Here is a 25,090-nt window from a genome sequence, read left to right as displayed (position 1 = left end):
TGGTTCGGCCAGGCAGAAGGATTCGGCCGAATCCCAATCCTGCTGAATCCTGAACTGAATCCTGGATTTGGTGCATCCCTAGCAATGATAGTTAAAGGGATACTGTCATGGGAAAACATGTTTTTTTTCAAAACACATCAGTTAATAGTGCTGCTCCATTTTTGAAATCCATTTTTCAAAAGAGCAAACAAATTTTTTTATATTCAATTTTGAAATCTGACATGGGGCTAGATATATTGTCAGTTTCCTAGCTGCCACAGTCATGTGACTTGTGCTCTGATAAACTTCCATCACTTTTTACAGTTGTACTGCAATTTGGAGTGATATCATGCCCTCCCTTCACCCCCAGCAGCCTAACAACAGAACAATGGGAAGGTAACCAGATAACAGCTCCCTAACACAAGATAACAGCTCCCTGGTAGATCTAAAAACAACACTCAATAGTAAAAGCCAAGTCCCACTGAGACTGATTCAGTTACATTAAGTAGGAGAAATAACAGCCTGCCAGAAAGTAGTTCCATCCTAAAGTTCAGGCACAAGTCACATGACTGGGGCAGCTGGGAAACTGACAACATGTCTAGCCCCATGTCAGATTTCAAAATTGAACATGTAAAAATCTGTTTGCTCTTTTGAAAAATGGATTTCCGTGCAGAAGACTGCTGAAGTAGCACTATTAACTGATTCATTTTGGAAAAAAAACATGTTTTCCCATGACAGTATCCCTTTAAAGTAGAAAAAAGAGTGGGGTAGAGAAGAATAAATTCAGGGCTGGGTGACTGGGTGAAGTTATGTTGTAAGGTGAAAATGAAAGCTGAGCAATGGTGGGAGTAGGGATACCTTTCCTGGGGTGGTGAGAACTTGGTTGGGGGGAGGTTGGAGAGGAGATAGGGGAGGGATTGATATATATATAGAGAAGACTGTAAGGGGAGGGTAGAAAAGTCAGTGGGAGAGGTGCTTTTCCAGGGTATGAGAGAGCTAGCCACAGAAGAACCGTAAGAGAGTGGGATGGGGGAGTGGACAGAGGACCCTGGCAGCAGGTGAGAAATTCACTGTGAAGGTTGACGTCTATGGGTGGTGATGAGAGAAGTGCGGGTGACATACTGAATGACTTTGCATGGATATTTGTATATAGATATGTTTGTTGTGTGCTCAGATATACAAGCCTGGGACATGGGAGGTTGAGTTGGGTGGGAGTGTCCCATTACAGGTGTCCCTAGTGTGGTGGACAATGTGGCGGAGATGGTACGGGTGGTGCACAAGAACAGGTGGAAAAGCATATACAATGGTTTGCCGAGGCACAGTTCTGTGTATTGGAGCTGGGATCTTTGTTTATCAGAGCATAGAAATGTTTGGAATTCTTTAGCTGCCCCTCCCTAAATATACCAGCCGAATGCTTGCAGCTCCAAGTCTGGATAAATCTACCTTCTTAGTCCTTTCTCGCTGTGCCCAGAAAGCTTCTCCAGGAGCTGTTGCTTAAAAATGAGCAATTGAAGGAGCTGCCTAGAACCACTTGGTTCTGCTCCAACCTCAGCTGGAAGAAAAAAAAGCCTTTATAATGTTTTTGGGATAAATAACATGGTGGGGGAAAACCTGATCATATCCAAAGCCCCCCTGTTTATTACAGTCATTGATATCCAACCTGTGACTCTCCAGTTGCTATTAAACTACTTATTCCACTGTTCCATGACAGCCTAGTGTAGGGTGCAAGAAGTTATGTAATCTCCAAACCCAGGGATGGTTAAATTGTGGGTCTGGCCTACAGTTAATGTGACCCTCAATGGGTGACTCAGTTGGGAGTTAAAACAGCTAGAAGGTCACAAATTGCCTTTAAATGAAAGATACTTTACAAACCCTCTAAAGGCTAATGGTGGTGCAATGGTTGGCATGGCTGCCTTGCAGTATTGGGGTCCTTGGATTGATTCCAGCCAGGGCTCGGTTTTCTGCATGGTGGTTCCATCCAATTGACTCATAATAAAATTTCCCATAGTAAATGTGAGCTCCCCTGGGGAAGGGACTGATGTACGTTCTCTTTAAAGCGCTGTGGAATGTGCTATATAAATAAAGTATATGGATAATTTTGCCCGTAAAGCAATAATATTGCTTAAGAAATGACTAAAAGCACACTCCTCCCCAACAGACTGACAGCATTATGGAGAAACTTTACAGCTGCAGTTTGTCCTGAGAGGAGAAATGTGATTCCAAATGATGATACACCGATGACTTTGGGTGGTGCTCCGAGCTCAGTGGCTGCATTAGACAAGATGCTGATGGGCCCCTAGGTGCGAGAAGAGCAGGAATCATAATACTTGCCCAGCAGTTTTCATTATATATTTCATGTGAATGTATCCATTTAATCCAGTTTACAGTTTAGAGCTGAATGTTGCCCGAACTGCACAGTTGTTGAACAATAGCCGAGGTGCCATTTATTGGCCAGTACTTTGTATTAATAAATGGACACCACAAAGGCTTTTTCTAGAAGACCCTACCACTAGATTTAATTCACAGATATTCAGTGTCATGCCTATATATTCATGATTTGTTTGTTTTGCTGCCACAGATCCTCACCTGCTTCGCACGATGACCCCAGAAAACATATGCCACATCACCCCACCCTCTCGTCTAGAGCACCCCCCTCCACCTCACTTACAGGGCCCACTGCCTCCCCACTCCATACACCAACAGCACTATCCTAGCATGCAACGGGAACTATATATGAAAGTGGAGTCCATGATGCCACAGTACCAAAACCTTGGACCTGCGATGCCTCCTGCAGACCTCCATCACGCTCAGCAGTCGCAAATGCTCCACCAACTTCTCCAGCAGCAACACGGAGCAGAGTATGTACCTGTAGTTCTTGGAAGGGAGATTGCGCATCATTGTCATCCAGTCATAGTAGCCTGTTCTGTAAAAGTAACTTATTCACAGGGGGTTAATACAAGGACCTTTGAGAATGTAATGTAGAAAGTGATATTCTGAGACAATTTGCAATTGGTTTTCATTTTTTATTAACTGTGGTTTTTGAGTTATTTATCTTTTAATTCAGCAGCTCTCCAGTTCGCAATTTCAGCCATCTGGTTGCTAGGGTCCAAATGACCCTAGCAACCATGCATTGATTTGAAGAGACTAGAATATGAATAGGAGAGGCCTGAATAGAAAGATGAGTAATAAATAGTAGCAATAACAATAAATGTGTAGCCTTACAGAGCACATACAGATCTCCATTTAAAGCTGGAAAGAGTCAGACGATAAAGGCAAATAATAGAAAAAACTATTTAAAAAAATAATGAAGACCAAATGAAAAGTTGCTTAGCATTGGCCATTACATACTAAAAGTTAACCTGAAGGTCAAACACCAATGTATACTGTATGTAAATGGCCTGAGATTTATCTAGTATTAAAGTTAAATATATTTCTTGGTCTTTTTCAGGCTCCCAGTGCATCCTTCAAAGAAGAGGAAACACTCAGATTCTCCAACCAACACCCTGAGGGAGCAGATATCCAATGGAGGCATGGTGAAATCGGAGCCGGGTACTAACACACAGACACATAGCTGCATCCATATAACACACACACACACACAAAAAAGTTAAACACATCACAAAAAGTATTACATACACATACATTTATACACATTCATCAAGACACCAAGACCTGATAGAATCCAGCCATCGGGTACTTAGAGAGCTTCGTTCACTGTTAGCCAGGCCCCTTTTTCTGATTTTCAGACATAGAGGCCCATTTATAAAAGGTCAAATTTCGAATTCATGTGAGTTTTTTTCAACTCTAATAAATTTGAATATACTAGAAATTCTATTGGCATGTTATTTAAGGAAAAAAATCAAATATCTAAAACTCAAACGAATATTACTGACCCGAAACTCAAATTGAATTGAAGTCGACTAAACTCGAAAAAACCTTGAATGTCAGAAAGGTTACAAATGTCTTCAAATTGGTCACTGGACCTCTTCCATTGACTTATACATTAACTCGACAAGTTTAAGGTGGCCAATAGTCGAATTTGAATTATTCCCAGGGTATAGGTTTGATAAATCTCGAAAATTTGAATTTGAGAGTTTTGAGCGAAATTTGAAAATTCAAATTCGAATTTACTATTCGACCCTTAATAAATCTGATTCTAAATGTCATCAGGTAGGGTACCTATGGATCAGGGCCAGAACGAGGCATAGGCAGAAGAGGCACATGCTTAGAGCTCAAAGCTTGGGGAGCGCCAGGCACAGACCTTCTCTTTGGCCTACCCCTAGTCTAGGCCTATGTCACCTTACTGACTATTAACGAGTGAGTAATGTGTGTTCCGCTCCCCCAAGTCAAAATAACAAATGTAAGCATGTAAAACTACGCCACATACACCCTTATTGGGAGTGCTTTATGCAAATCCATGATGGAGAAGGACCTGGGGTTACTTGTAGACAATAGACTTGGCTGAAGCAAGCAATGCCAGGAGCAGCTGAAACAAGGTCTTGAGCTGTATTAAAAGGGGCATAGATTCATGATAGGATTATTCTTCCACTTTACAGAGGCCCCATGTAGAATATGTGGTGTACTTTTAATATCCTGTGTATAAAGGGGAATATTACTGAATTAGAGAGAGTGCAAAGAAAGCAACTACATCATGTGCTGATGACTTTTTAGAACTCACATAAGCTCACTTCCTAAGCAGCAACTCTCCTTCTGCCCCTGATCCACCCATTCCACGCCCCTGATTCACCCATACCCCACCCGATCCACCCATTCCACGCCCCTGATCCACCCATTCCACGCCCCTGATTCACCCATACCCCACCCGATCCACCAATTTCCCAACCCTATGTCATCATCACTGTCCTCCCTGGACCACAGACCAAAGTGGGGGAAAAAAGGTGTCAGCCCTGGGGGAACAACTTAAAGGAGAAGCAAACCCTAGTTAAAAGTTAAAAAACCCTACCTACCTACCCTGCATAGACCTCCCTCCCTCCCCCCAAGCCTAGCTGCTACCCAGGGCAAATGCCCCTAAGTCTTTACTTACCCCTCGGTGCAGATTCTGATCAGTGGAGTTCACGGGCGCCATCTTCAGCCGCTTTGGTAATCTTCTCCTTGCGCTTCAATAATTTCTGCAGTTTCAGCGCATGCACAGTTGTCACGAGACAGAAAATTGCTCCAACTGCGCATGTGCCGATACAGTCCTGTGCACAGTGACACCCACAGGCCGTTTTTATAAACACCACACCACATTCTTATAAACCAATGTATAAACTGTGTATTACGCCACATAATTATGTCATTAGGGCAAACAAAGTAATCTAGTACCCACCATCAAAAACATGACTGTTCACAGCATACACACACAACAGAACGATTATTTTAGGCTAAACAAACATGCAGGTACAAGTGGGGTTGGAGCATGGAACAGTATGTCTACTTTGGAATGGGGTGTATTTCTAAGTCACCCAGCTCTATATGTTTAAATATCTCAAGTGAGAAGCTGGCAACCTAAGTGCTGAAGGATGAGGTTGGCTTCTGGTGGTAGGAGACCTCTGATGATTTATCTGTTGCCTTTGCAGGAAGGCTCAATGCTATAGGTCAGGCTACCCTGCCAATTATCAGTCTATAGCAAATCTCTTTGATGTCCAAGATAGACTTTTTGACTTTCTCCAGATGGAGGACTTTGCTATGGTGTTCAACAGTCTCCCAAAGTGTCCAGAAGGGTTACCTAGGACCAGAGTTGGACTGGCCCATCAGGATACCAGAAAAACTCCCAGTGGGACCAGGTGTTCAGATCCACAGCTGGGAAGAGCGGCTGGGGGTGTTCTTGAAGTAACACTAGCTAGCTGTTAAGGGAACACCAAGGTATTGATATCCATTGCTGTCCATATTGATGCCCAGAAAAAGATACACTGCACCATGATACTTGGCAGTGCATTGAGCCTTCTACAAAGTCAGCAGTAACATCACTGGAGCTAGCAACATTGGGTGGTACCAGCAGCCAGCCTTACTTTTCAGACTTTGTTACCCAGAAAAAGGGGCAATGAAGTGGGTGGCTCATTTAAACCTTATTGGGACTTCTATTTATTGTCTGATCATCTGTTCTTTCCCATAGGTCTCATACAGGACAATGACAGCCTAAATGGTTCCTATCTTGACCCCAATTACCAATCTATAAAATGGCAGCCTCATCTGCAGAACAAGTGGGTTTCTCTCTATGATGCCAGCTACAAGGAACTGTAAGTCAATTGTCTAACCCCAGGTTACGTGCACATCTCATTGCACATGATGACTTTATGTAGGGATAAGACAAGTTCATTTGAAGGTTATGTGGAATCTGATGGTATTATTGGTTTTACTAAAGATTCATACAGTTGTGGTTTCCTACAAGTAAGGTTAAAAGAACATCTTACAGTTGTTACATAACCAATAAATTAGAAAAAAATAATGTATCCTAGATAATATAAGAAATCCCATTGGAGTCCAGTGAAATGTTTGGGTATGCAGATCAATTACAGCTCACAACGCTATGTTCAGTAATGAGTATCCATTAAAGCTGCAGGTCCTGAAGGTAGTTGAGTAACTCTATGAGGCTCATGTACAAGTACAGTGTGCAAACAGCAATTGTACATGAAATTCATCATGTTTTTATCCACAATGCAGTGTTTTTCCCATTATCCAAGCATAATTAAAGCCATGAGGCATTGTCTGATACAATTGCAATTGATATGCATGTAGGGTTGCCATCTGGCTGGTATTTTACTGGCCTGGCCCCTGGTAAATGCCCCTTACTCTTTACTTACAACACGGTGCAGATTCGGGGCATCAGAGTTCACGGCCGCCATCTTCTTCAGTAATCTTTGGAATGAGATCGGTGTATCGGCACATGCACAGTTGGAGCAATCTTCTGTCTTGTGACAACTGCGCATGTGCCGAAAGTCACGGAAATTGCCGAAGTGAAGAAAGAAGACCCGAAGATTTCAAATTGCCGGAAGATGGCACCGTGAACTCCGATGCCCGGAATCTGCACCGAAAGGTAAGTAAAGAGTTAGGGGCATTTACCAGGGGTAGCAGCTAGGCTGGAGGGCAGGTCCGGATTTGTGAAGAGTCCACCAAGGCCCGGGCCTAGGGCGGCAGAATTTTAGGGGGCGGCATGCTGCCCAACCACACCCACATTGGTTCAAAAATACTGGGGATGCGCAGGAGATACAATCGTTTTTTAAAAATCTCTGTGCTCCAATCCCCATTGCACTGGTCAACCATGATGAAAATTTGAGCAAATAAAAGGGAGGTGAGGGGGTGACGAATGACAGCGGGCCTAGGGGTGCCCACTATGTAAATCCGGCCCTGTGGGGGGGAGCAGGGAGGAGGGTCTATGTAGGATAGGGGGGTAGGGATTTTTTCATTAAGGGTTTAGTTCTCCTTTAATGAATGGCCCTGATTTGCACTACGACTGAACATAAATGAGCCCTTATATAATTTACAGTATACATACTATCTATGTGCCTTTTTTTCTCTATTAACCTTAAGAATTTACATAATGTTAAAAAGACTTGCCAGTCTGGCAAAATTCCATGTTCTTCCTATATAGTAAATCAAGAAGAGAAGTTATTGGTGTGAAAATGGAGACTTTTTAATGTCATTTTCATTTGTGCAAATGATAAATCAGTTGTAAGCACCTACGTATCAGAGATCATTGGGGCTAACATTAAGCTCTCATCCTCCCAACAGACCCATGCTCACCTACAAGGTGGATGCAGACAAGGGGTTTAACTTCTCAACTGGAGACGATTCCTTTGTGTGCCAGAAGAAAAACCATTTTCAGGTCACAGTGTACATCGGAATGATCGGAGAGCCAAAATACGTAAAGACCCCCGAAGGCATCCTGCCAATTGAATGCTTCTTCCTTAAACTGAATGGTGTGAAGGTGAGTGCTTAGTAGGACAAAGAAGGGAGAGCACGAGAGGTGTATTTGATCTGTGTCAGCATTACAGGGCCCTCTTGCTAGTGAATAGTTAATTGTACGACAAAAATAGATATTTGCAGTGTATACATTAGGGCAGGGGTACCCAACCTTTTTTACCCATGAGCCACAATCAAATGTAAAAAAAGATGGAGAGCAACACAAGCATGCAAAATGTTCCTGGGGGTGCTAATTATGGTCTGTGATTGGCTATTGGTAGCTCCTATGTGAACTGGTAATTTACAGGAGCCTATGTTTGGCAGTGCACCTGGTTTTTATATTTAACCATTTAAGACTTGCCTCCAAGCCTGGAATTCAAAAATAAGCATCTGCCTTTAGGCCACCGGGAGCAACGGCCAAGGAGTTGGGGAGCAACATGTTGCTCAAGAGCCACTGGTTGGGGATCACTGCATTAGGGGTATTGCAACTATATATTCTTAAAAGGCAACCAAATGTGTGCCTCCCACTGCCAAAGACTGCTGAAGTGCTGCAGGGTGGGCATCCTTGATTTATGTAAATGATCTGCTTTCAGAAAAGCCCCCAGCCTTGCTGCATTGCAAGGAGCTCACTGTTCTCTAATTTTGGTATCCCAAGAAATAAATTAAGAGAGAAAGTTTTGTGGCTCATAGCATTAGGATTCCATGTACCATGAAATAGAAACACAAATCCTAAAGGGGAGTTGTTATTATAAGACAAAAGGGCTCATTTACAAAATGGGGTAGGCAAAAGTGCTGGTGCAAAATTGCTTATACGCCTTGTGCAGTGAAAAGTGTACCTTTGTTGGTGCATCTGATAGACGGCACCTTTTTTTGCACTCTGTGCCTTGCTCAGATATTAAATCTAAAATATGGATTGTCTGGGGGGAATTTTAATTGGTCTTAGTTAGTTAGTTTGGGAGCCTATGTTTCTGTGATATTTATCTTGCCCGTGTTCTCTGCAGCTGGAGGCCATAAATCAAGCAATCAGCATCGAGCAGTCCCAGTCCGACCGCAGCAAGCGTCCATTTCACCCTGTAACGTAAGTCATTGCGAGGTTGTGGCTTTTTGTTTTAAAGAATCTCTTCTACAGTTGGGGTCTTCAAGCTGTGTCTCTCCAATCATTAGACGGCTGACATCCACCAAAGGTTACCCTCTGCTAGTGAACTGAATGTTGCAGAATCCCCTTTCTCCTAATTTAAGACAATGGGTGAAAAAAAGGAACAACTGCCCAGGACCCAAAACATAGTCAGGCCTTATAGAGCTGCGGTTGTAGAGGAGAGTAAAATACTGTAGAAAAAATAGAGGTAGCAGAGCAAGATGGATGGATGCAAGTGTTGCCCAGCCCAGTTGTTATTGGTGCAATCCACCACCAGCAACTAAATGGCTACAGATTGGACCTTCGAACCTTAGACAGACAGACAGATCTGTATATATCCATAATGAAGTTTAAAGGGGTAGTATAACCTATAAGCAGGGGTTAGCATACATTTGCCTATCCTAAAAAGTCAGTGAGGCATGGTGGCAAGGCCTATTAAGTGCACAAAATGTTATATAGTATGTAGTAGAATTAAGTCAAAGGCAACTGGACATTTAAGGCTGAGACAACCGAGAAGATTTGGGGAAATTTAGTCGCCTGGCGACAAAACGGCTCTTCTTGGGGTGCTTAATCTCCCCTTCCCAGCACTTGGAGTGGTTCATTTGAACTCGCCCGAAGTTTCCTCATGAGGCAATTTCTGGCTACTTCGGAAAACGAAGTGCTCTGAGTGCCATCCCGCCGGCGGTGACGCAGGCCCCCCTTTTCTGTTTAGGAATGGTTTCTCTACTTTGGCATAAGTGGCCTCTTTCAAACCTCTCTATCCAAAATGTGCACATTGTTGTCCATAAAGGAGTGTCCCTTTTCCGTGAGATGTAGATAGGCTGCCCTAGTCCTGAGGAGTTCGCCCTTCTATGTTGGGGAATTCCCTACTACTTCAGTTGAACTGAAGTCACTCGGATAAGTGTCAAGGAAAACTTTAAACGTCCAGTTGCCTTTGACTTAAAGGGAAAGTAAAGTCTAAAATAGAATAAGGCTAGATATGCTGTATTTTGTATACTGAACATAAACATGAACTTACTGCACCACAAACCTAATCAAACAAATGATTTATGCTTTCAAAGTTGGCTTCCGGGGGTCACCGTCTTGTAACTTTGTTAAACATCTTTGCAAGACCAAGACTGTGCACATGCTCAGTGTGGTCTGGGTTGCTTAGGGATCGTCATAAATGATCAAAAAAGGGAAACAAACAAAGCTGCTTGAGTTCTGCATGGCTGGGAAGTAAGGCGGGGGCTCCCCCTGCTGTTCATAAGTATGGTTGTTTCCCTGCAGAGCAGTTAGGGACCGTCTGACAATTCCTATCCATAGCAGTAAATGAAGGAAGAATTTCATTGTATTCAATCCGGTTTCTTATAAAAACGGTAAAGATTTTTTTATTAAATTATAATGGAGATAGGTTTCTTTTTCATTAAAGAAAGTAAAAATGGTATTTTATTTTTTTGCCTTTACATGCCCTTTAATTATACTAGATACTGTATATATCATGACCTGGATAAATGAGAATCTTCATAGACATATGCACAAAATGTTGTTTCAGTGCATAGTTGTATTGGTGAGTGGGCGCTGCCTTGTTACTTGATTGGAGCAGCCATTCTCGCTGTATAGCGGTAGCAGAAGAGTAAATGAAGACTCCTGTGCTATAAGTACATACAGTAACATTATAACTGAAGGTGGATCTTTCATTGTGAGGGGAAATGTTATATATTTATATGAAGTATTACGTTTAGCATATATTTATAAAATGCCTACATATTCTGCAGAGCAGTACAATAAATGGGTTTCTACATTGACCATGCAATAACCTGTACAAGAGGTAAAGTGGCCCTTATCCATATTACAATATTCTAACAATGCTGTCTGTCTGTCTGTCTCTTTCAGGCTATCCCTTCCCCCGGATCAAGTCACTAAAGTGACAGTCGGCAGGCTGCATTTTAGTGAAACCACTTCAAATAACATGAGGAAGAAAGGAAAGCCCAACCCAGACCAGAGGTAAGTGTCAGGCACTGGGCAACAAGCTAAATATTAATAATATGTGTGCATGCACTCTATTCTGTATGGATATAAGTAACTGCCCGGGCACATTCAACCGCATCCTACACAACTATCCCATCCACTCAACTTACTGTCACATACATACCAACCCTACTGTAGAACATCAGTCACACCAACATAATCCTATAGAGACCAGAGGTGAGAGCTTTACACAGAACACAAAAAAATGTATCTATTACAATTGATTTGTAATTCCATGCCAGTCTCTGTTTTGCCTTCCCGTGTGACTCTCTGCAAGTCCCTAACGTGTCCTTTGCTTTTCTCTGCAGATATTTCCTCCTAGTTGTGGCTCTCCAGGTTCAAGCCCAGAATCAGACGTACTTGGTGGCGGCACAAGCCTCTGAGCGCATCATAGTCAGGGTAACCAAAAGCAAACAAAAAAAAATGATGATGTTAATTCAATATATGGCTTATCACTTCACTTAAACTAGTCAAGATTTGTAATGGCATGAAAAGTTTCTAGGGCTAATGCCATGCATCTAAAGCTACTTCTTACTGTCTCTCGAGGAGTTATTTGGTGCTGTTAGGGCAGAGACATACACAAAGATTCAGGGAGATTTATGGGCCCATCAACAAATCGCCTCTTCTTCGGGCGACTAATCTCACTGAAAAGCCTTCCCGTCGGCCAGAATCGAAATCGCCGGTGGGGTGGCACTCAGAACGCTTCATTTCCCGAAGTTGCCTGAAGTTTCCTCCTGAGGCAACTTTGGGCGACATCAGAAAACGCCGGCTAGAATCTAAATTGCTGGCGGGAAGGAAGTTTAGGGAGATTAGTTGCCCGAAGACGAGGCGATTTAGTCGCCGGACGACTAAATCTCCCCGTGTCTCTGCCCTTAAGTGTGAGCTCTTAAACACACTGTGGGGACACTGTGGACAGAGCACCCAGAATTTTGTGGGGGAGCAGCTACGGGAACGTGAGTTTTAGAGCGGTGCCCTTTGTTTTCTTTGTAAAAAGTGAAACCAATACCCTGACTGCCAGAGAACGTTGGTATCCCAATCAATAATAAACCAAATTGTAGAACATTTATGAAACCAATTAACCATTCCCCTGGTAACTATAATGTCACTATCACACAATGCACAAGAAAATCCTATAGCTAAATCCTCATATATTTTATTTAGGCATTTGATTTTTGGTGAAAATACTCCAAATATTGCCTTTAAGTAAACATGAGCCTATGTCTTATTCCCAAACTGAAAATAGCCCTTGTTCTTACTCCAACCTATTCCCTCCTAAACATTCACCATCCTTCTCTTTGGAAAGACATTGTAAAACGAACTAATATGATCTCTAATTTAACCCTCCGGAGCATTGTCGCTACGAAAAGAGCTTTATTCATGGTCTGGATATTAGAACTTACCCTCTCATTAAAGGACATTTCATCACAGCGAAATCAACTTTGCTGGCAAGAGGCTATTAAAATTTAAACAGATGAACCCCATTCAAACTGATCCTAGTCACAAATCAAAAGTTCTAGAACTTCTCCACATCTAATGGTGGCCATACACGGAGAGATCCGCTCGTTTGGCGATGTTGCCAAATAAGCGGATCTCTCCCCGATATGCCCACTTTGAGGTGGGCAATATCGGGCTGATCCGATCGTGGGCCCTAGGGCCCAACGATCGGATCCTAACGAATAGTAATGGGCGGGACTGCATCAACGAATAGATGTGGCCGTGATCCGACGGGATTTTTCGTCCCATCCGATCAGCCAGATCTCGATCGGTGAAGCCCGTCGGGGGGGCCCCATACACGGGCCAATAAGCTGCCGACACGGTCTGTCTGCAGCTTTTATCAGCCTGTGTATGGCCACCTTTAACTCCTTGGTCTAATTGGTTGCTATATTGGTTCATTTCTGAATATTTTCTATCTCTATATTTGCATACAAATCCCCAGATATGGTTTTGTTATATTCCTTTCTGTACATTATAACTGTTCTATATTTCATCACTCCTTCGTAGAGTACCCAGTTCACGTTTTGACTTGACTAGATGATTTTTTGGCTTCTAGGCTTCTAACCCAGGGCAGTTTGAGAGCGACAGTGAGGTGCTGTGGCAACGTGGGCAGCTGCCGGACACTGTCTTCCATCATGGAAGGATTGGCATCAACACAGAGCGACCAGATGAAGCACTTGTGGTACACGGCAACGTCAAGATTATGGGCTCTCTGATGCACCCGTCTGATATTCGAGCCAAGGAATCCGTTGAGGAGGTAAGAAATCAATGTGGATGAGTTAAATAAACAAGAGGATTAGTGATGTGCGGGCCGGACCGATACCCACGGACCCGTGAGTTGGATGGGTTTGGGTCGACCTTGCACCCCCATTTGCAGGTGGTGGGCGGGTCCGGGTTAAGCTCTTCTTCCTGCTCTCCCCGTCCGCCACCTTACACCTTAACAGCTTCTGACTTCCTTTTTTATAGACGCGTGCCTGCTCACCCCCCCTTTTTGTGATGTCATCGGTGGGGCGGGACGGCACGAGTCTATAAATGAAAGTCAGAAGTCGGGCGGGAGCGATGGCGGGTTCAGGTTGGGTTTCATCCAACCCGCACATCACTAAAGAGGATACAAGGGAATCAGGATTAGCATTACAGTAGAGTGGGAGATATAACTATATCCTAATCTTTTATATGTATTCATTGTCTGGTTTCTTTGCATTCCCAGGTGGATACAACGGAACAGTTAAAACGGATCTCTCAGATGCGCCTAGTTCATTATCACTACAAGCCTGAGTTTGCCAGCACTGTGGGACTGGATGAAAATGCAGCAGAAACAGGTCATTCTTCCAGACTCTCTAATGCAGGGGTCCCCTACCTTTTTTTTACCCGTGAGCCAAATTCAAATGTAAAATAGTTGATGAAGAACACAAGCATGAAGAAAACCTGGGGGATTCCAAATAAGGGCTGTGATTGGCTATTTGGTAGACAATATGTGGACTGGCAGCCTATAGGAGGCTCTGCTTGACAATACACCTAATTTTTATGCAACCAAAACTTGCCTCCAAGCCTGAAGTTCAAAAATAAGCCCCTGTTTTGAGGCCACTGGCAGCAACATGTTGCTTGCGAGCCACTGGTTGGGGACCACTGCTTTACTGTTTTCCTCTCCCACTTTCACCTTTATTCGGAACATATCTCACCTTATTAGTGTGACATCAACAGATTCTTTATTTTGTACTTATGGTGGAACCCTCTTTTCTGCAGGGGTGATTGCGCAAGAAGTGCAGGAGATACTCCCTGAAGCTGTTAAAGAAAGTGGAGATTTGGTGTGTGCAAATGGGGAGACCATTGAAAACTTCCTGGTAGTAAACAAGGTAAGTCAGAGTAAACCTGTTGTCTTTGAGGTGAGCTGAAGAAGATGGTAACGTGTAAGAGACAGTTTTGCTTGCATTTGTTTGGGGTTGCTGTTATTACCTACCTTTTTTATGTGAAATGGAGACATTATTAGAGGTAACATTATTTTGGAAAAGAAAGCATTTTTATAAGTGACCTGAAACACCTCATCTTCATGATCTCTCCAAGGAACGGATCTTCATGGAGAATGTCGGAGCTGTTAAGGAACTCTGCAAGCTGACAGACAACCTGGAAACCCGCATTGATGAGCTAGAAAGGTGGAGCCATAAGCTGGCCAAACTCCGGAGGCTGGACAGCATGAAAAGTACCAACAGGTATCATGAATGATTCTTTCTGTCCAGATCCATAGAAAGGTCACACAAAAGAACATATTAAAGGGAAAGTAAAGTCTAAAATATAATAAGGCTATAAATGCTGTTTTTTTGTATACTAGACATAAACATGAACTAACTGCACCACAAGCCTAATCAAACAAATGATTTATGCTTTCAAAGTAACTTGTAACTTTGTTAAACATCTTTGCAAGACCAAGACTCTGCACATGCTCAGTGTGGTCTGGGCTGCTTAGGGATCGTCATAAATGATCAAAACAGGGAAACAAACAAAGCTGCTTGAGTTCTGCATGGCTGGGAAGTAAGGCGGGGGCTCCCCCTGCTGTTCATAAGTGAACAAATGATTGTTTCCCTGCAGAGCAGTTAGGGACTGTCTGGCAATTCCTATCCACAGCAGTAAATGAAGGGAGAATTACACTGCATACAGTCAGGTTTCTTATAAAAACGGTGCACATTTTTTAATTAAATTATATTGGAGATATATATACATTAAAGAAAGTAAAAATGGGATTTTATTTTTTTGCCTTTACATGCCCTTTAACTCACAATATAATTTCCTTCCCGTGTTGTTACAGCCGTTCCCTGGTGGCGCTACATTTAGGCTCCATTAACGTTGCTCTGTTTACTTCTAGTCACACCGGGAGTAGTCAGTTCAGCCGTGCAGGAAGTGTGCCCTATAAGCAACGTCCCCCCAAAGTCATGGGCAAGGTTAGTATCCTGCAAGTAGTAAACAAGGGTTACCTGCTTTTGTCTGTCAACTAGAAATGTCTCAGTGATCTGGAAAAAATCACCATGTAATATATTCCTCTGTCCAATCCAGACTGTCCCTGGTCCTGCACACCAAAGCTGTGTCAGTCAGCGATTCCTTCAGGCAACCATCATCGCCCTGGTTATTATTATGGCTTTCAGGTAAGAAAATTTATGAGGGTAACAAGATTTCTAACTCGGCTTGCCAACATTATACCGGCATGCAGTGAACCCACATATGTGCTGTGTATTTTAATCATTATTTACCATGTGGCCTGTGAGTTTTATTCAAGCCATTTACAAAGCACATTTCTTTTTGGCACCCATAGAATTGGAATAGAATATTAGGTGAGCTGGCACTGGGAGGAAAATCTTGCCTCTTGCTTGAGTACATGTATTAAAGCCTACCTTCAACTACCTCGACATTCATCCCCCAAGTCCATATTTTGTAGAATTCTTTCAATATCATGGCCCTAATTATTCACACTTTTCACCTACTGCATCTTGTTCCTTACTCTTTATAATTACTATTACACTACGTACATTTACTATTTTCTCTATTTCCATTAACATATCCAATGGTTTCTTCTCTGCAGTGTCATCTCCATGACAACACTGTACGTATTGAACTTGCGCAGTGAAGATGACATGCTGGGCATCGATGGGTAAGTGACTGGGTTTCCTATGGAGATATATAGTACATACAAAGAGAAACAACACAGAGAGAATCCTCCTGGTTCCATAGGACTGGAGAAACTGGAGGGCAGTTCAGGAAGAAACAAAAAGAAGGAAAAAAGGGAAGTTGAGGAGAGATTAGGAGTAGGAACAAAACAGCAGAGCAAAAGTTGAATCTAGGGGTGGGGAGAACAGGTTAGCTTTGGCCTACTGCTTTCCACTTCTCATTCCAGATGAAAATGCATTTAGTAACAGCATTGTCAGAGACCACAAACTGGCATTTTAATTTAATCTCGACAAAAGAGGGGTGCCACCCAAATTACTCTTATTCAATGTGACATGTTTTTGACATTTTTGTTTCCTCTCCCATTTCTCTCTTCTTTCCTACTTCCATCTTGCCTTCTGCTCTCTGCTTCTTCCACAACTTGCACAGTTCTCTCCCTAGATTCCCTTCCTTGTCATCCCCACCTAATTCCTTTAATCGTCTAGTTTGGGGCTTTACAACTGGAGGACTGTGGGCCAGATGCGTCCCTCTAATAAATTGTTATGGCCCCGGTCTGGTCCAGGGTTTTATAGACTTCATAATTTTAATATACTGTAATCTGGTTCCTGAACACGCTGTATGAGAAATAATCGGCCAACTACATGTAAGAAGTTGGACACCACTGGTCAAGTTGAATCCAGCTCTTCCATTTCTCCCTCCCATCCTCTCCACTTTCTTCCACATTTATCTTGTATTCTCCCCTCTCCAATTCACCATCTTCTCCAATGGTCTCTCCAGTTTATCTGGGCATCACTTCCTTATTTTGATCAATGAGAATATCTGCCACTATTTTATCTTGCTTCTCAGTTCTTATGCCTCGTGGTCTTTTCTCTTTGCTGCTGGCAGCTCTCTCACTCCGCCTGGTAGCTGTACTCTGACTTTCTTCCGACAGATCCACCTTACTCTTCCTTATGCTCTGTGCACAGGGTATGTCTCCATCTTTCTCGCATTTGTTTTACTGCCTGAAGCCACCTTGCATGTCTCACTGAGACCCATTCTACATGAATTATTTCTATAGCAATGCCTTATGTCTATGCTTTTGGCTTATGTCAACATTTTTTTTTATCCTTTTAGGTCTAGCCAGAACTTTGACACCACACAACTGAAAGGCAACACCACCCCTCCTCCGAAGATAACAAAAAGTCCAGGTTAGGTTTGACCTTTGTTGGGATTTATTGACAATGTATTTAAAGGACAAGGAAACCCATGTATCCAATGCCTTCAGAGCCCTCCCTTCCAAAGTGCACCCCAGTTGAAGGCCATTTGTCATACATGTTAATAAAATTCACATTAGTGCATCTCTGGCCACTTGACCACCAGAAACCAGGTGTTTGATGCCAATGTTATTAATAGGAAAGTTAGATAAAAATATGGATAGACCAGTATTTTTTGCCAGAAAAGTTGCCAACCCTAGTTGGAGTTAGAGCAGATACTTCAATCTTTGAGCTGATGTGTCCTCACGAGCTCTGTTATAAATTGAATCCACAGACTGGCAACAAGATCCTCCTCTTACCATTAACCTTTGCATGGATCCTCCTTGTGAAGTCGTCTGCTGCCCTCGCATTCTAAGCTCAGAATCTCCCACCATCACCCGGAAAACCTCTGCAGCATCAGCCGAGACCATTTCACAGACAGGTGAGAATCTGGCAAAGCATCTGCTAAAAAATATTGCTATATTAGTATATTACAGGGTTTCCTTCAAGGGGGGGCAGCGCCATGGAGTTACAGCACTGGTGGTAAGTGCAGGGGGTAGGTGGTGACCACATCAGGGCTGTTGCGTTAGGCAGTAGCAACCCCAGAATTGCCCCTGCAAACCCCTAGATCCTCCTTATATGTTTCTCAGAGTCAAAAATTATTAATATTTCCGTTGACCCCATAGACCCTGCTCCATCCACAATTATCAGGAAAGCAAAGTCTCGCAACCTGGACAAGAACCGCAACTCCCTGCAGACCCTTCCCAGACCAGTCAGTCCTTTGCCACCTTACACCCAGGGCAAAAATAAACACAGCCCCAACAGTCTTCCAGTGCGGGACGTCCGCAAAAGAAGGAGCTTGGAGGAGGAAAGTACACCCATTACACCAATGGACAGGACTCAAGGGAATAGTAATGGTAATGGAATCATCATTTATTTTGCATCGGCCTATTTATTTGTATTTGTTGTGTCTACTAAGAAAAAATAAACATTTAAACATTACATAAACACAATAGGACTGTTTTGCCACCAACATGGAAACACGTTAGCTTGGTAGCAAAACAATCCTATCTTCACTGACTGGAGAAGCTCCTATAGGCTATTCTCAGTGTCCGTGTATCTCCCTAAGCAGATTCTCGCTACTCTCTTACTACCTTACGGCTGCTAGAGACCGACGCACTCATTACTAATCGTTCATGCTCATCAATGGATACCTGTGGGTGAGTGTTGCTCAACAATCTGTATAGGTGACAATGTTGAGTTATCTCACTGCTCAAGTAACAGATCACTGGTATTTCTCTACCTTCCCAGGTCAGGAAATTACACCTATAAACTCCCAATCAGCAAATACAGTCCTCTGTCCGGCAGACTTTCCCTGGAGCTCAAGTGAGTTCAAATTCCATGGAAACACTTCTTCTCATTGATGCCTATTCAATGTAATGGTATACTGTATACTTCAGGGATCTAACACAAATCTCATTTCAGTTCCTCCTCACCTGTATCGGTGAACTTTTGTGAAACATCAAAAGGAAAGGGCTGTCAGGAACCCGCTGCCGTCACATCTCCCAGGGACCAAAGCTGCCCCCAGGTATACTGAGATGTACTAAGATTTTAATAATTGGACCTACAGCCAGGGCAAGCTTTCTGGCAATGTAGGAAGGCCCTATATGAGATGCTCAAAGTTTAGGCTTGGTCTAAAGTTTGGTAGCAGTGGCTGGGGGTCTAGCGTGGATATTATAAGGGAAGCCCAGTCTGTAGGACTGTTAGGGTGAGATTTAGGGGCAAATTCACTAAGCAGCGAAAATGCGATAGCGATGCCTTCACCGCACTTCGCCAGGCGAATTTTCGCCAGGGCGCCACTAGTTCACTAAAATCCGAAGTTGCGCTCAGGGAGGCGAACGGTAGCGAATTTGCGCAAGCGTTAATTCGTCAAGCAAAGCAAAGTTACGCTAGCGATGCCTAATTTGCATACGGCGCCAAGTTAAAGTTGAGTTAAAGCTGAAGTGCAGAGGTGTTGGAATTCGTTATCACTAGGCTAATTCACTAGGATGCGAAGTTGCGTCTCAACAGCCAAACGCTGGTGATTATTTTCTAGAGTTACTTCGGCAGCGCAAGAATTTCATAGCAAAGTTTCGCTAGTGCTCATTTCTGCCTAGAGAAACTTCGCTAGCACTCTTGCGCTTAGGTTAGTTTGAATAGGCCGGGTACATAAAAGTCTTATGGACGTCTTTAATAGTAATGTTGGTGCCAACGCTTGAAGTGGCCACTTTTTTCAAACACACGTCCAATGATCTATAATAAAGACAGAAGAGATCCTCTAATGCAATAGACATGAGCCCACCCTTAAACAAATGTGGCTATCCCATTTTAAAAAAAAAGAAAAGTCGCCAGCGTTTTTTAACAACGTTAATGCATTTCCAGCATACAGGATATGATGTCACTGACATAAGATTGAGGAAGCTGTAGCTTTGTTTTATCAGTTCGCCTGGTCTGAGATGGCAAAGTAAATTCTGGTAAAGGTAACCCCAGAGTAATGTAATGTAACATTCAGTAAAATTCGCGGAGTAAAGATCCGCCTGGTGATAGGGTGCGAACGAACTCTATCGACTGTCTCGTTTGCTAGCTAATTGTCCTCTATGCCTGTTAGTGAATCGGCAATGTCCCAGCAGATGAGATTTCTGGCGAATTGTTACTAGTAACGGCACTTCCCCCTTTAGTGAATCAGCCCCCATGGCTCTTTTCGAAGAAGACACTAGATCAGGTATCCCCAACCTTTTGAACCTGTGAGCAACATTCAGAGGAAAATGGAGTTGGGGAGCAACACATGCATGAAAAATGTTCTTGGGGTGCCAAATAAGAGCAGTCATTGGCCATTTAGTGGCCCTATGTATCAACCTACATTGAGGCTCTGTTTGGCAGTACACCAGGTTTTTATAGAACCAAAACTTGCCTCCAAGCCAGGAATTCAAAAATAAGATCCTGCCTTGAGGCCACTGGGGGCAACATCCAAGGGGTTGGAGAGCAAAATGTTACTTGTGAGCTACTGGTTGGGGACCACTGCACTAGATGGCATGTGTTGCCAGCATTAGACCTTGTCAAGTTTTCAGTGAGGGAGACCTCAGTGATATGAGAGGTTGTACAGCAGATTATACTTACTGTGGGGAGGAGGCACATGGATTATTGAGTAGGACATGCCAGTGAATGCAGTGAGACAATGCCACATATAATTTACACGTTTAGCGAATGTCTCTTCTCTCCATCACAGGGGACAGATGTGTGCGTCACGCAGGTCTCTCCCACGTCTCACTTATGGTCCCTGCAGTTACTTCCCTCGCAAGATTTCACCTTTCACTTACGCGTGTCTCCTCCAGTGAGTTCCTGATTCCGTCTCCTCTTTCTGCTTCCTCGCTGTATCGTTTTGGGACCAAATGTTATTTTATCTTTATCTTATTATTACCATAACATTGATAGCATTCTCTCGCTATGTTAGACAACAGTGACGTGAGGTGATGTACTGTAAGTTAGGGATGCAGCCAACATAATGTAGGAAGGGGCAGAACTAAAGTTTAAAAATAATTAAGCTAGGAATGGTTTGTACAAGCCCTAAGCCTAGCTTCTCAACAGCCACCCAGAACACACTGAGCATGTGCAGTGTCATTGACTATATAGAACTTGTTGCACCAGCCTATAGTTTCAGCTTGTCAATAGCAGCAATGATCCAGGACTTCAAACTTGTCACAGGGGGTCACCATCTTGGAAAGTGTCTGTGACACTCACATGCTCAGTGGGCTCTGAGCAGCTGTTGAGAAGCTAAGCTTAGGGCTCGTCACTAATTATCCAGCAGATAATGAGGTTGGACTGTAATATAAGCTGATGCTACAGGGCTGATTATTAAATTCTGATGCTACTTGCACTGGTTTCTGTGCTGCCATGTAGTAATTATCTGTATTAATTACTAATCAGCCTTATATTGTGACATTTCTATTCTATGTGTACTGTATATTGTGAGTGGGTCCCTAAGCTCAGTAAGTGACAGCAGCACAGAGCATGTGCAGTGAATCAGCAGAAAAGAAGATGGGGAGCTACTGGGGCATCTTTGGAGACACAGATCTTTACTGCTAAAGGGCTGTGGTTGCCTTGGGCTGGTACAGAAGCCCAAAACATAATGTACAACATTTCTAGCTACTTTAACTTTAGTTAAATTTTAGTTCTACTTTAAGGGATGATATACTGTATGTCTTCATCAACAGCCAAATGTTTTTTTTTTTCTCTAAAGACCAGCCATGTTGGTCAGCAAATCTCTCCAACAGTACTTCTTGTTAGATGTATACTTAATGCTAAATGGATGATTATAACTGATCACTTTGATCTGAAGGGATAAAGCACTATTATATCATAAAGGGGTGGTTCACCTTTAAGTTCAGAGTCATTTAGATTCATTGATGAGACGCCCCTTTCCTTCTATCCCGCAGGGCGCCTCTGGCTGTGATGATCTCTCTATTGATCCCTCACAAGTTACAGACTATTATTTCAGATTTTATCGGCTTTGCGACTGATCCCCTGTGCAGGCGACAGCAGCAGAGAAATATCTGCCTATTACTGTTCTCCTTCCTTAAACTGGAAAGAGGCGTATCCTTCCCTGTCCCACCCCCCCCTCAGACTGCGGGCAGCCACGGGGTCACCCTCCCCTCACTGGAAGTGCAACACTGGAGAAGACCACTGGATCTTTCTGGGTCAACTGGAACCACGAACACTGGAGCTAGAGGGGGGTCTACACGTAACTGGAAGCAAAATAAGGGGTAGCCCCCCTTGGCCAACAAGCAGGAGGAATGGATTAAGAATGGGTGCAACCCCTACCATTGAATTTGTGTGTCTAATATTGTGATTCTGTTACAAACCTTCCCTTTCTCACCTTTATCTACGTTACAGGAAAGGTTGCACCCCTCCCCGTCTCACCTCCCATGTAGGCTTTTTGACTCCGCAGCCAAAGCTTTCCTATAAGCGAGCGGCTGCGCAACCAATAAGAAGTTACTGAAAATGTTGGACATTTTTATCATATTTTATGTGGATTTTTTTTCCTCCTTGTTTGAGCTTTCTGTGTTTTGTATTTAATTGTCTAACCACTGAAGTGCACTTATTATTAACACGGCAGTGAGGACCAAAAACACCCTCGCCCCCCTCTATAGCCTGGGCAAGGGGCGACCATCTTGCTAAGCGGGGGTGGGGTTGGTAGCGCACCAAAGACTCTTCAGAGAGCACGCAGAGTGCAAAGCCGTGAAAATCAACGTCATCGCATAAACTGGTGACGAGAAAGTCTTGGAATTTGATGCTTAAAAGTAATTTTTTTCCTCCTACAAATTATGCTCTTAACGTTTAATTTTTTTTTTTTTTGTAAATAGTTTCTTTGCAATAATGAGAGACACTAATCACAGCGGCCGTGGCCATCGCTGGAACAGTTTAACCAATTCAAAGCACAAGGGACTTACCCTTTGGTACATTGTCCCTTGTTGCGGGGAACGGGTTAAACCATATTTTCTAAACATATAAGTTTTTTTTGTTTGTATTTATATTTTCCCCATGTTCCCGCCTTATCCTGCTCCGACTGTTCCCGGGACTGGACAGTCCTATCTGCATATAAATACCCACAATATAAATAATTCTTTGTACTCTGAGCAGTGTCTGTGTCTGTGAAAAACAATTTAATCTTTAAAGGGAAATTCTCACAAAGAAAACGAGGTTATTAAATGCGCAATGGTGTAACATCGATAAGCGTGTGTCAGCTCTGTTGGTTTCTGCTGATCTAGAAATGCAAACAAGAAAGTGTAGAATGGCATCCCATAATGTACCCGACTAAAGCGGTCTATAGACTAGCCAACCCCATACAAGGACAATTATGGTCTGCCCCACAAATACCTGGCAGGTGATCTGTCAGATATCTATTGGGCAGGTTTAAAATCCTATCACTGCTTGATGCCAGGGGGTATATTTATCAAAGAGTGAATTTTGAGATCTTTACAGTCCGCAGACTAAAATACTGCCTAGCTCTCCATTCATTTCTATGGGATTTTTAAAAGTGTATTTATCAAAGGGTTTTAAAATCCCATAGAAATGAATGGAGAGAGGCGGTATTTCACTCTGTGGACTGTGGAGATCTAACTTCACTCTTTGATAAATATACCCCCAGTAGAGAAAAGTTGGACCTGGGATACTACTAGCACATCAACTCAGTATGGACCACCATCTAGGAGGGCGAATCACAGAGAAGTCTTTCCTTGTATTAGGGATGCACCGAATCCACTATTTTGGATTCGGCCGAACCCCCGAATCCATTGCGAAAGATTTGGCCGAATACCGAACCCTAATTTGCAGTTCTAGATACAGGTAAGGGATCATCCAAATTATCCAGAAAGCCCATCTCCCATAGACTCCATTTTATCCAAATCATCCAGATTTTTAAAAAGGATTTCATTTTTCCATGTAATAATAATAATAAAAACAGCCCCTTGTACTTGATCCCAACTAAGATATAATTAATCCTTATTGGAAGCAAACCAGCCTATTGGGTTTATTTTATGTTTCCAAATTACAGAAATATTCATTATCTGGAAAACCCCAGGTCCTGAGCATTCTGGATAACCGGTCCCATACCTGTACTTTTGGAATATAATAATAACAGTCCTGCTGCATAAATGTTTTTTATGTACAGTAGAACCCCCATTTTACATCCACTGATTTTAAGTTTTCCCTCATTTTACATTGTTGTTTTGTGGTCCCACCTATATTTTATGCTTACTACAAATTTCCCAGCATTTTTTTCTGGTTCCCTGAAAAACGTAAAACGGGGGTTCTACTGTGTCTGTTAATTTGGTATAAATTTTGAGGCCAAGCTTGATTTAGTACTGGACTCCCAAGGAAGGGCTTCAAGACAAAAGCTAAAAAGCCTGTTCCAGGAAGGTTCAACAGATAAATGTCTGGTCTCCTGAGGGATTGGGTTGCCTTTTATGCTTTAAACTGGGTTCATTCATAAGGCTGCTATAAGAAATATTGGGGCCCTGTAGGTTATGTGGACCCCACAGTTTGGGCCAGACCATAGTCTGTAATAGATCAATCGATTTGTTGTAATATCAGTGGAATACAGTGAAACCTCAATTTTTCATTCCTGATTTTACGTTTTCCTTCATTTTACAAGTTTTTACAAGTTTTGTGGTCCCACTTATATATTATGCATAATACAATTCCCTGGATTTTACACCATTTTTTTCTGGTCCCCTGAAAAACATAAAATGGGGGTTCTACTGTATACCTTAAGTTTTCTATTTCATTGGGGAGTCAGTGACGTTCGCCCTAGGTTTAAACCCTACACACAAACATACGAGGCCACAACGTGTTCAGAATATGCTCTTAAAAAAAACAACCCATAAATAATACTCCAGTCCTCCCCAAGTCAGCAGAGCAGCTCTCTAAAAGGGGCCATTCCCAGAATGCCAGTGACCAGCAGCCATTCTCTTGATCTCAAGCAGCACTATGTTATCACAAGTGACCTAATTTTGCACCAACCTATTTACCAGGGTCAACATTTGACAGGACCCCTGACAACAGTTCCCCCTGTACCCGTCAGTACTAGCGACTCAATGCAAGAAAGTCTGGATCAGAATCATTATTACAACCCAAAAGAAAAAATCAATTC

The 25,090-nt window shown here is 42.9% G+C and overlaps 1 protein-coding gene across 4 annotated transcripts in view; it reads left to right on the top strand.

Annotated features, from left to right (window-relative positions):
* myrf.L (myelin regulatory factor L homeolog) overlaps positions 1-23,163 on the top strand; it is a 93,815-nt gene extending 70,652 nt beyond the window's left edge. Inside the window, 23 exon segments of one of the 4 annotated variants that reach the window (NM_001094290.1) lie at positions 2,558-2,837; positions 3,428-3,528; positions 6,095-6,218; positions 7,711-7,906; positions 8,883-8,959; positions 10,892-11,002; positions 11,335-11,425; positions 13,077-13,277; positions 13,728-13,839; positions 14,264-14,373; positions 14,582-14,727; positions 15,378-15,453; positions 15,566-15,654; positions 16,089-16,157; positions 17,057-17,137; positions 17,285-17,358; positions 17,699-17,845; positions 18,090-18,320; positions 18,536-18,623; positions 18,715-18,789; positions 18,889-18,991; positions 20,669-20,773; positions 21,876-23,163. In NM_001094290.1, coding sequence (NP_001087759.1) covers positions 2,558-2,837; positions 3,428-3,528; positions 6,095-6,218; positions 7,711-7,906; positions 8,883-8,959; positions 10,892-11,002; positions 11,335-11,425; positions 13,077-13,277; positions 13,728-13,839; positions 14,264-14,373; positions 14,582-14,727; positions 15,378-15,453; positions 15,566-15,654; positions 16,089-16,157; positions 17,057-17,137; positions 17,285-17,358; positions 17,699-17,845; positions 18,090-18,320; positions 18,536-18,623; positions 18,715-18,789; positions 18,889-18,991; positions 20,669-20,773; positions 21,876-21,959 — 2,771 coding nt within the window. In that variant the 3' untranslated portion in view covers positions 21,960-23,163. 4 annotated transcript variants of the gene reach the window in all.
* The last annotated feature ends 1,927 nt before the right edge of the window (positions 23,164-25,090 follow it).

This window comes from Xenopus laevis, chromosome 4L, assembly GCF_017654675.1.
Source record: "Xenopus laevis strain J_2021 chromosome 4L, Xenopus_laevis_v10.1, whole genome shotgun sequence".
Lineage (NCBI taxonomy): Eukaryota > Metazoa > Chordata > Amphibia > Anura > Pipidae > Xenopus > Xenopus laevis.
The sequence above is the reverse complement of the archived record's forward strand: the minus strand, read 5'-3'. Positions and strand labels throughout refer to the sequence as shown.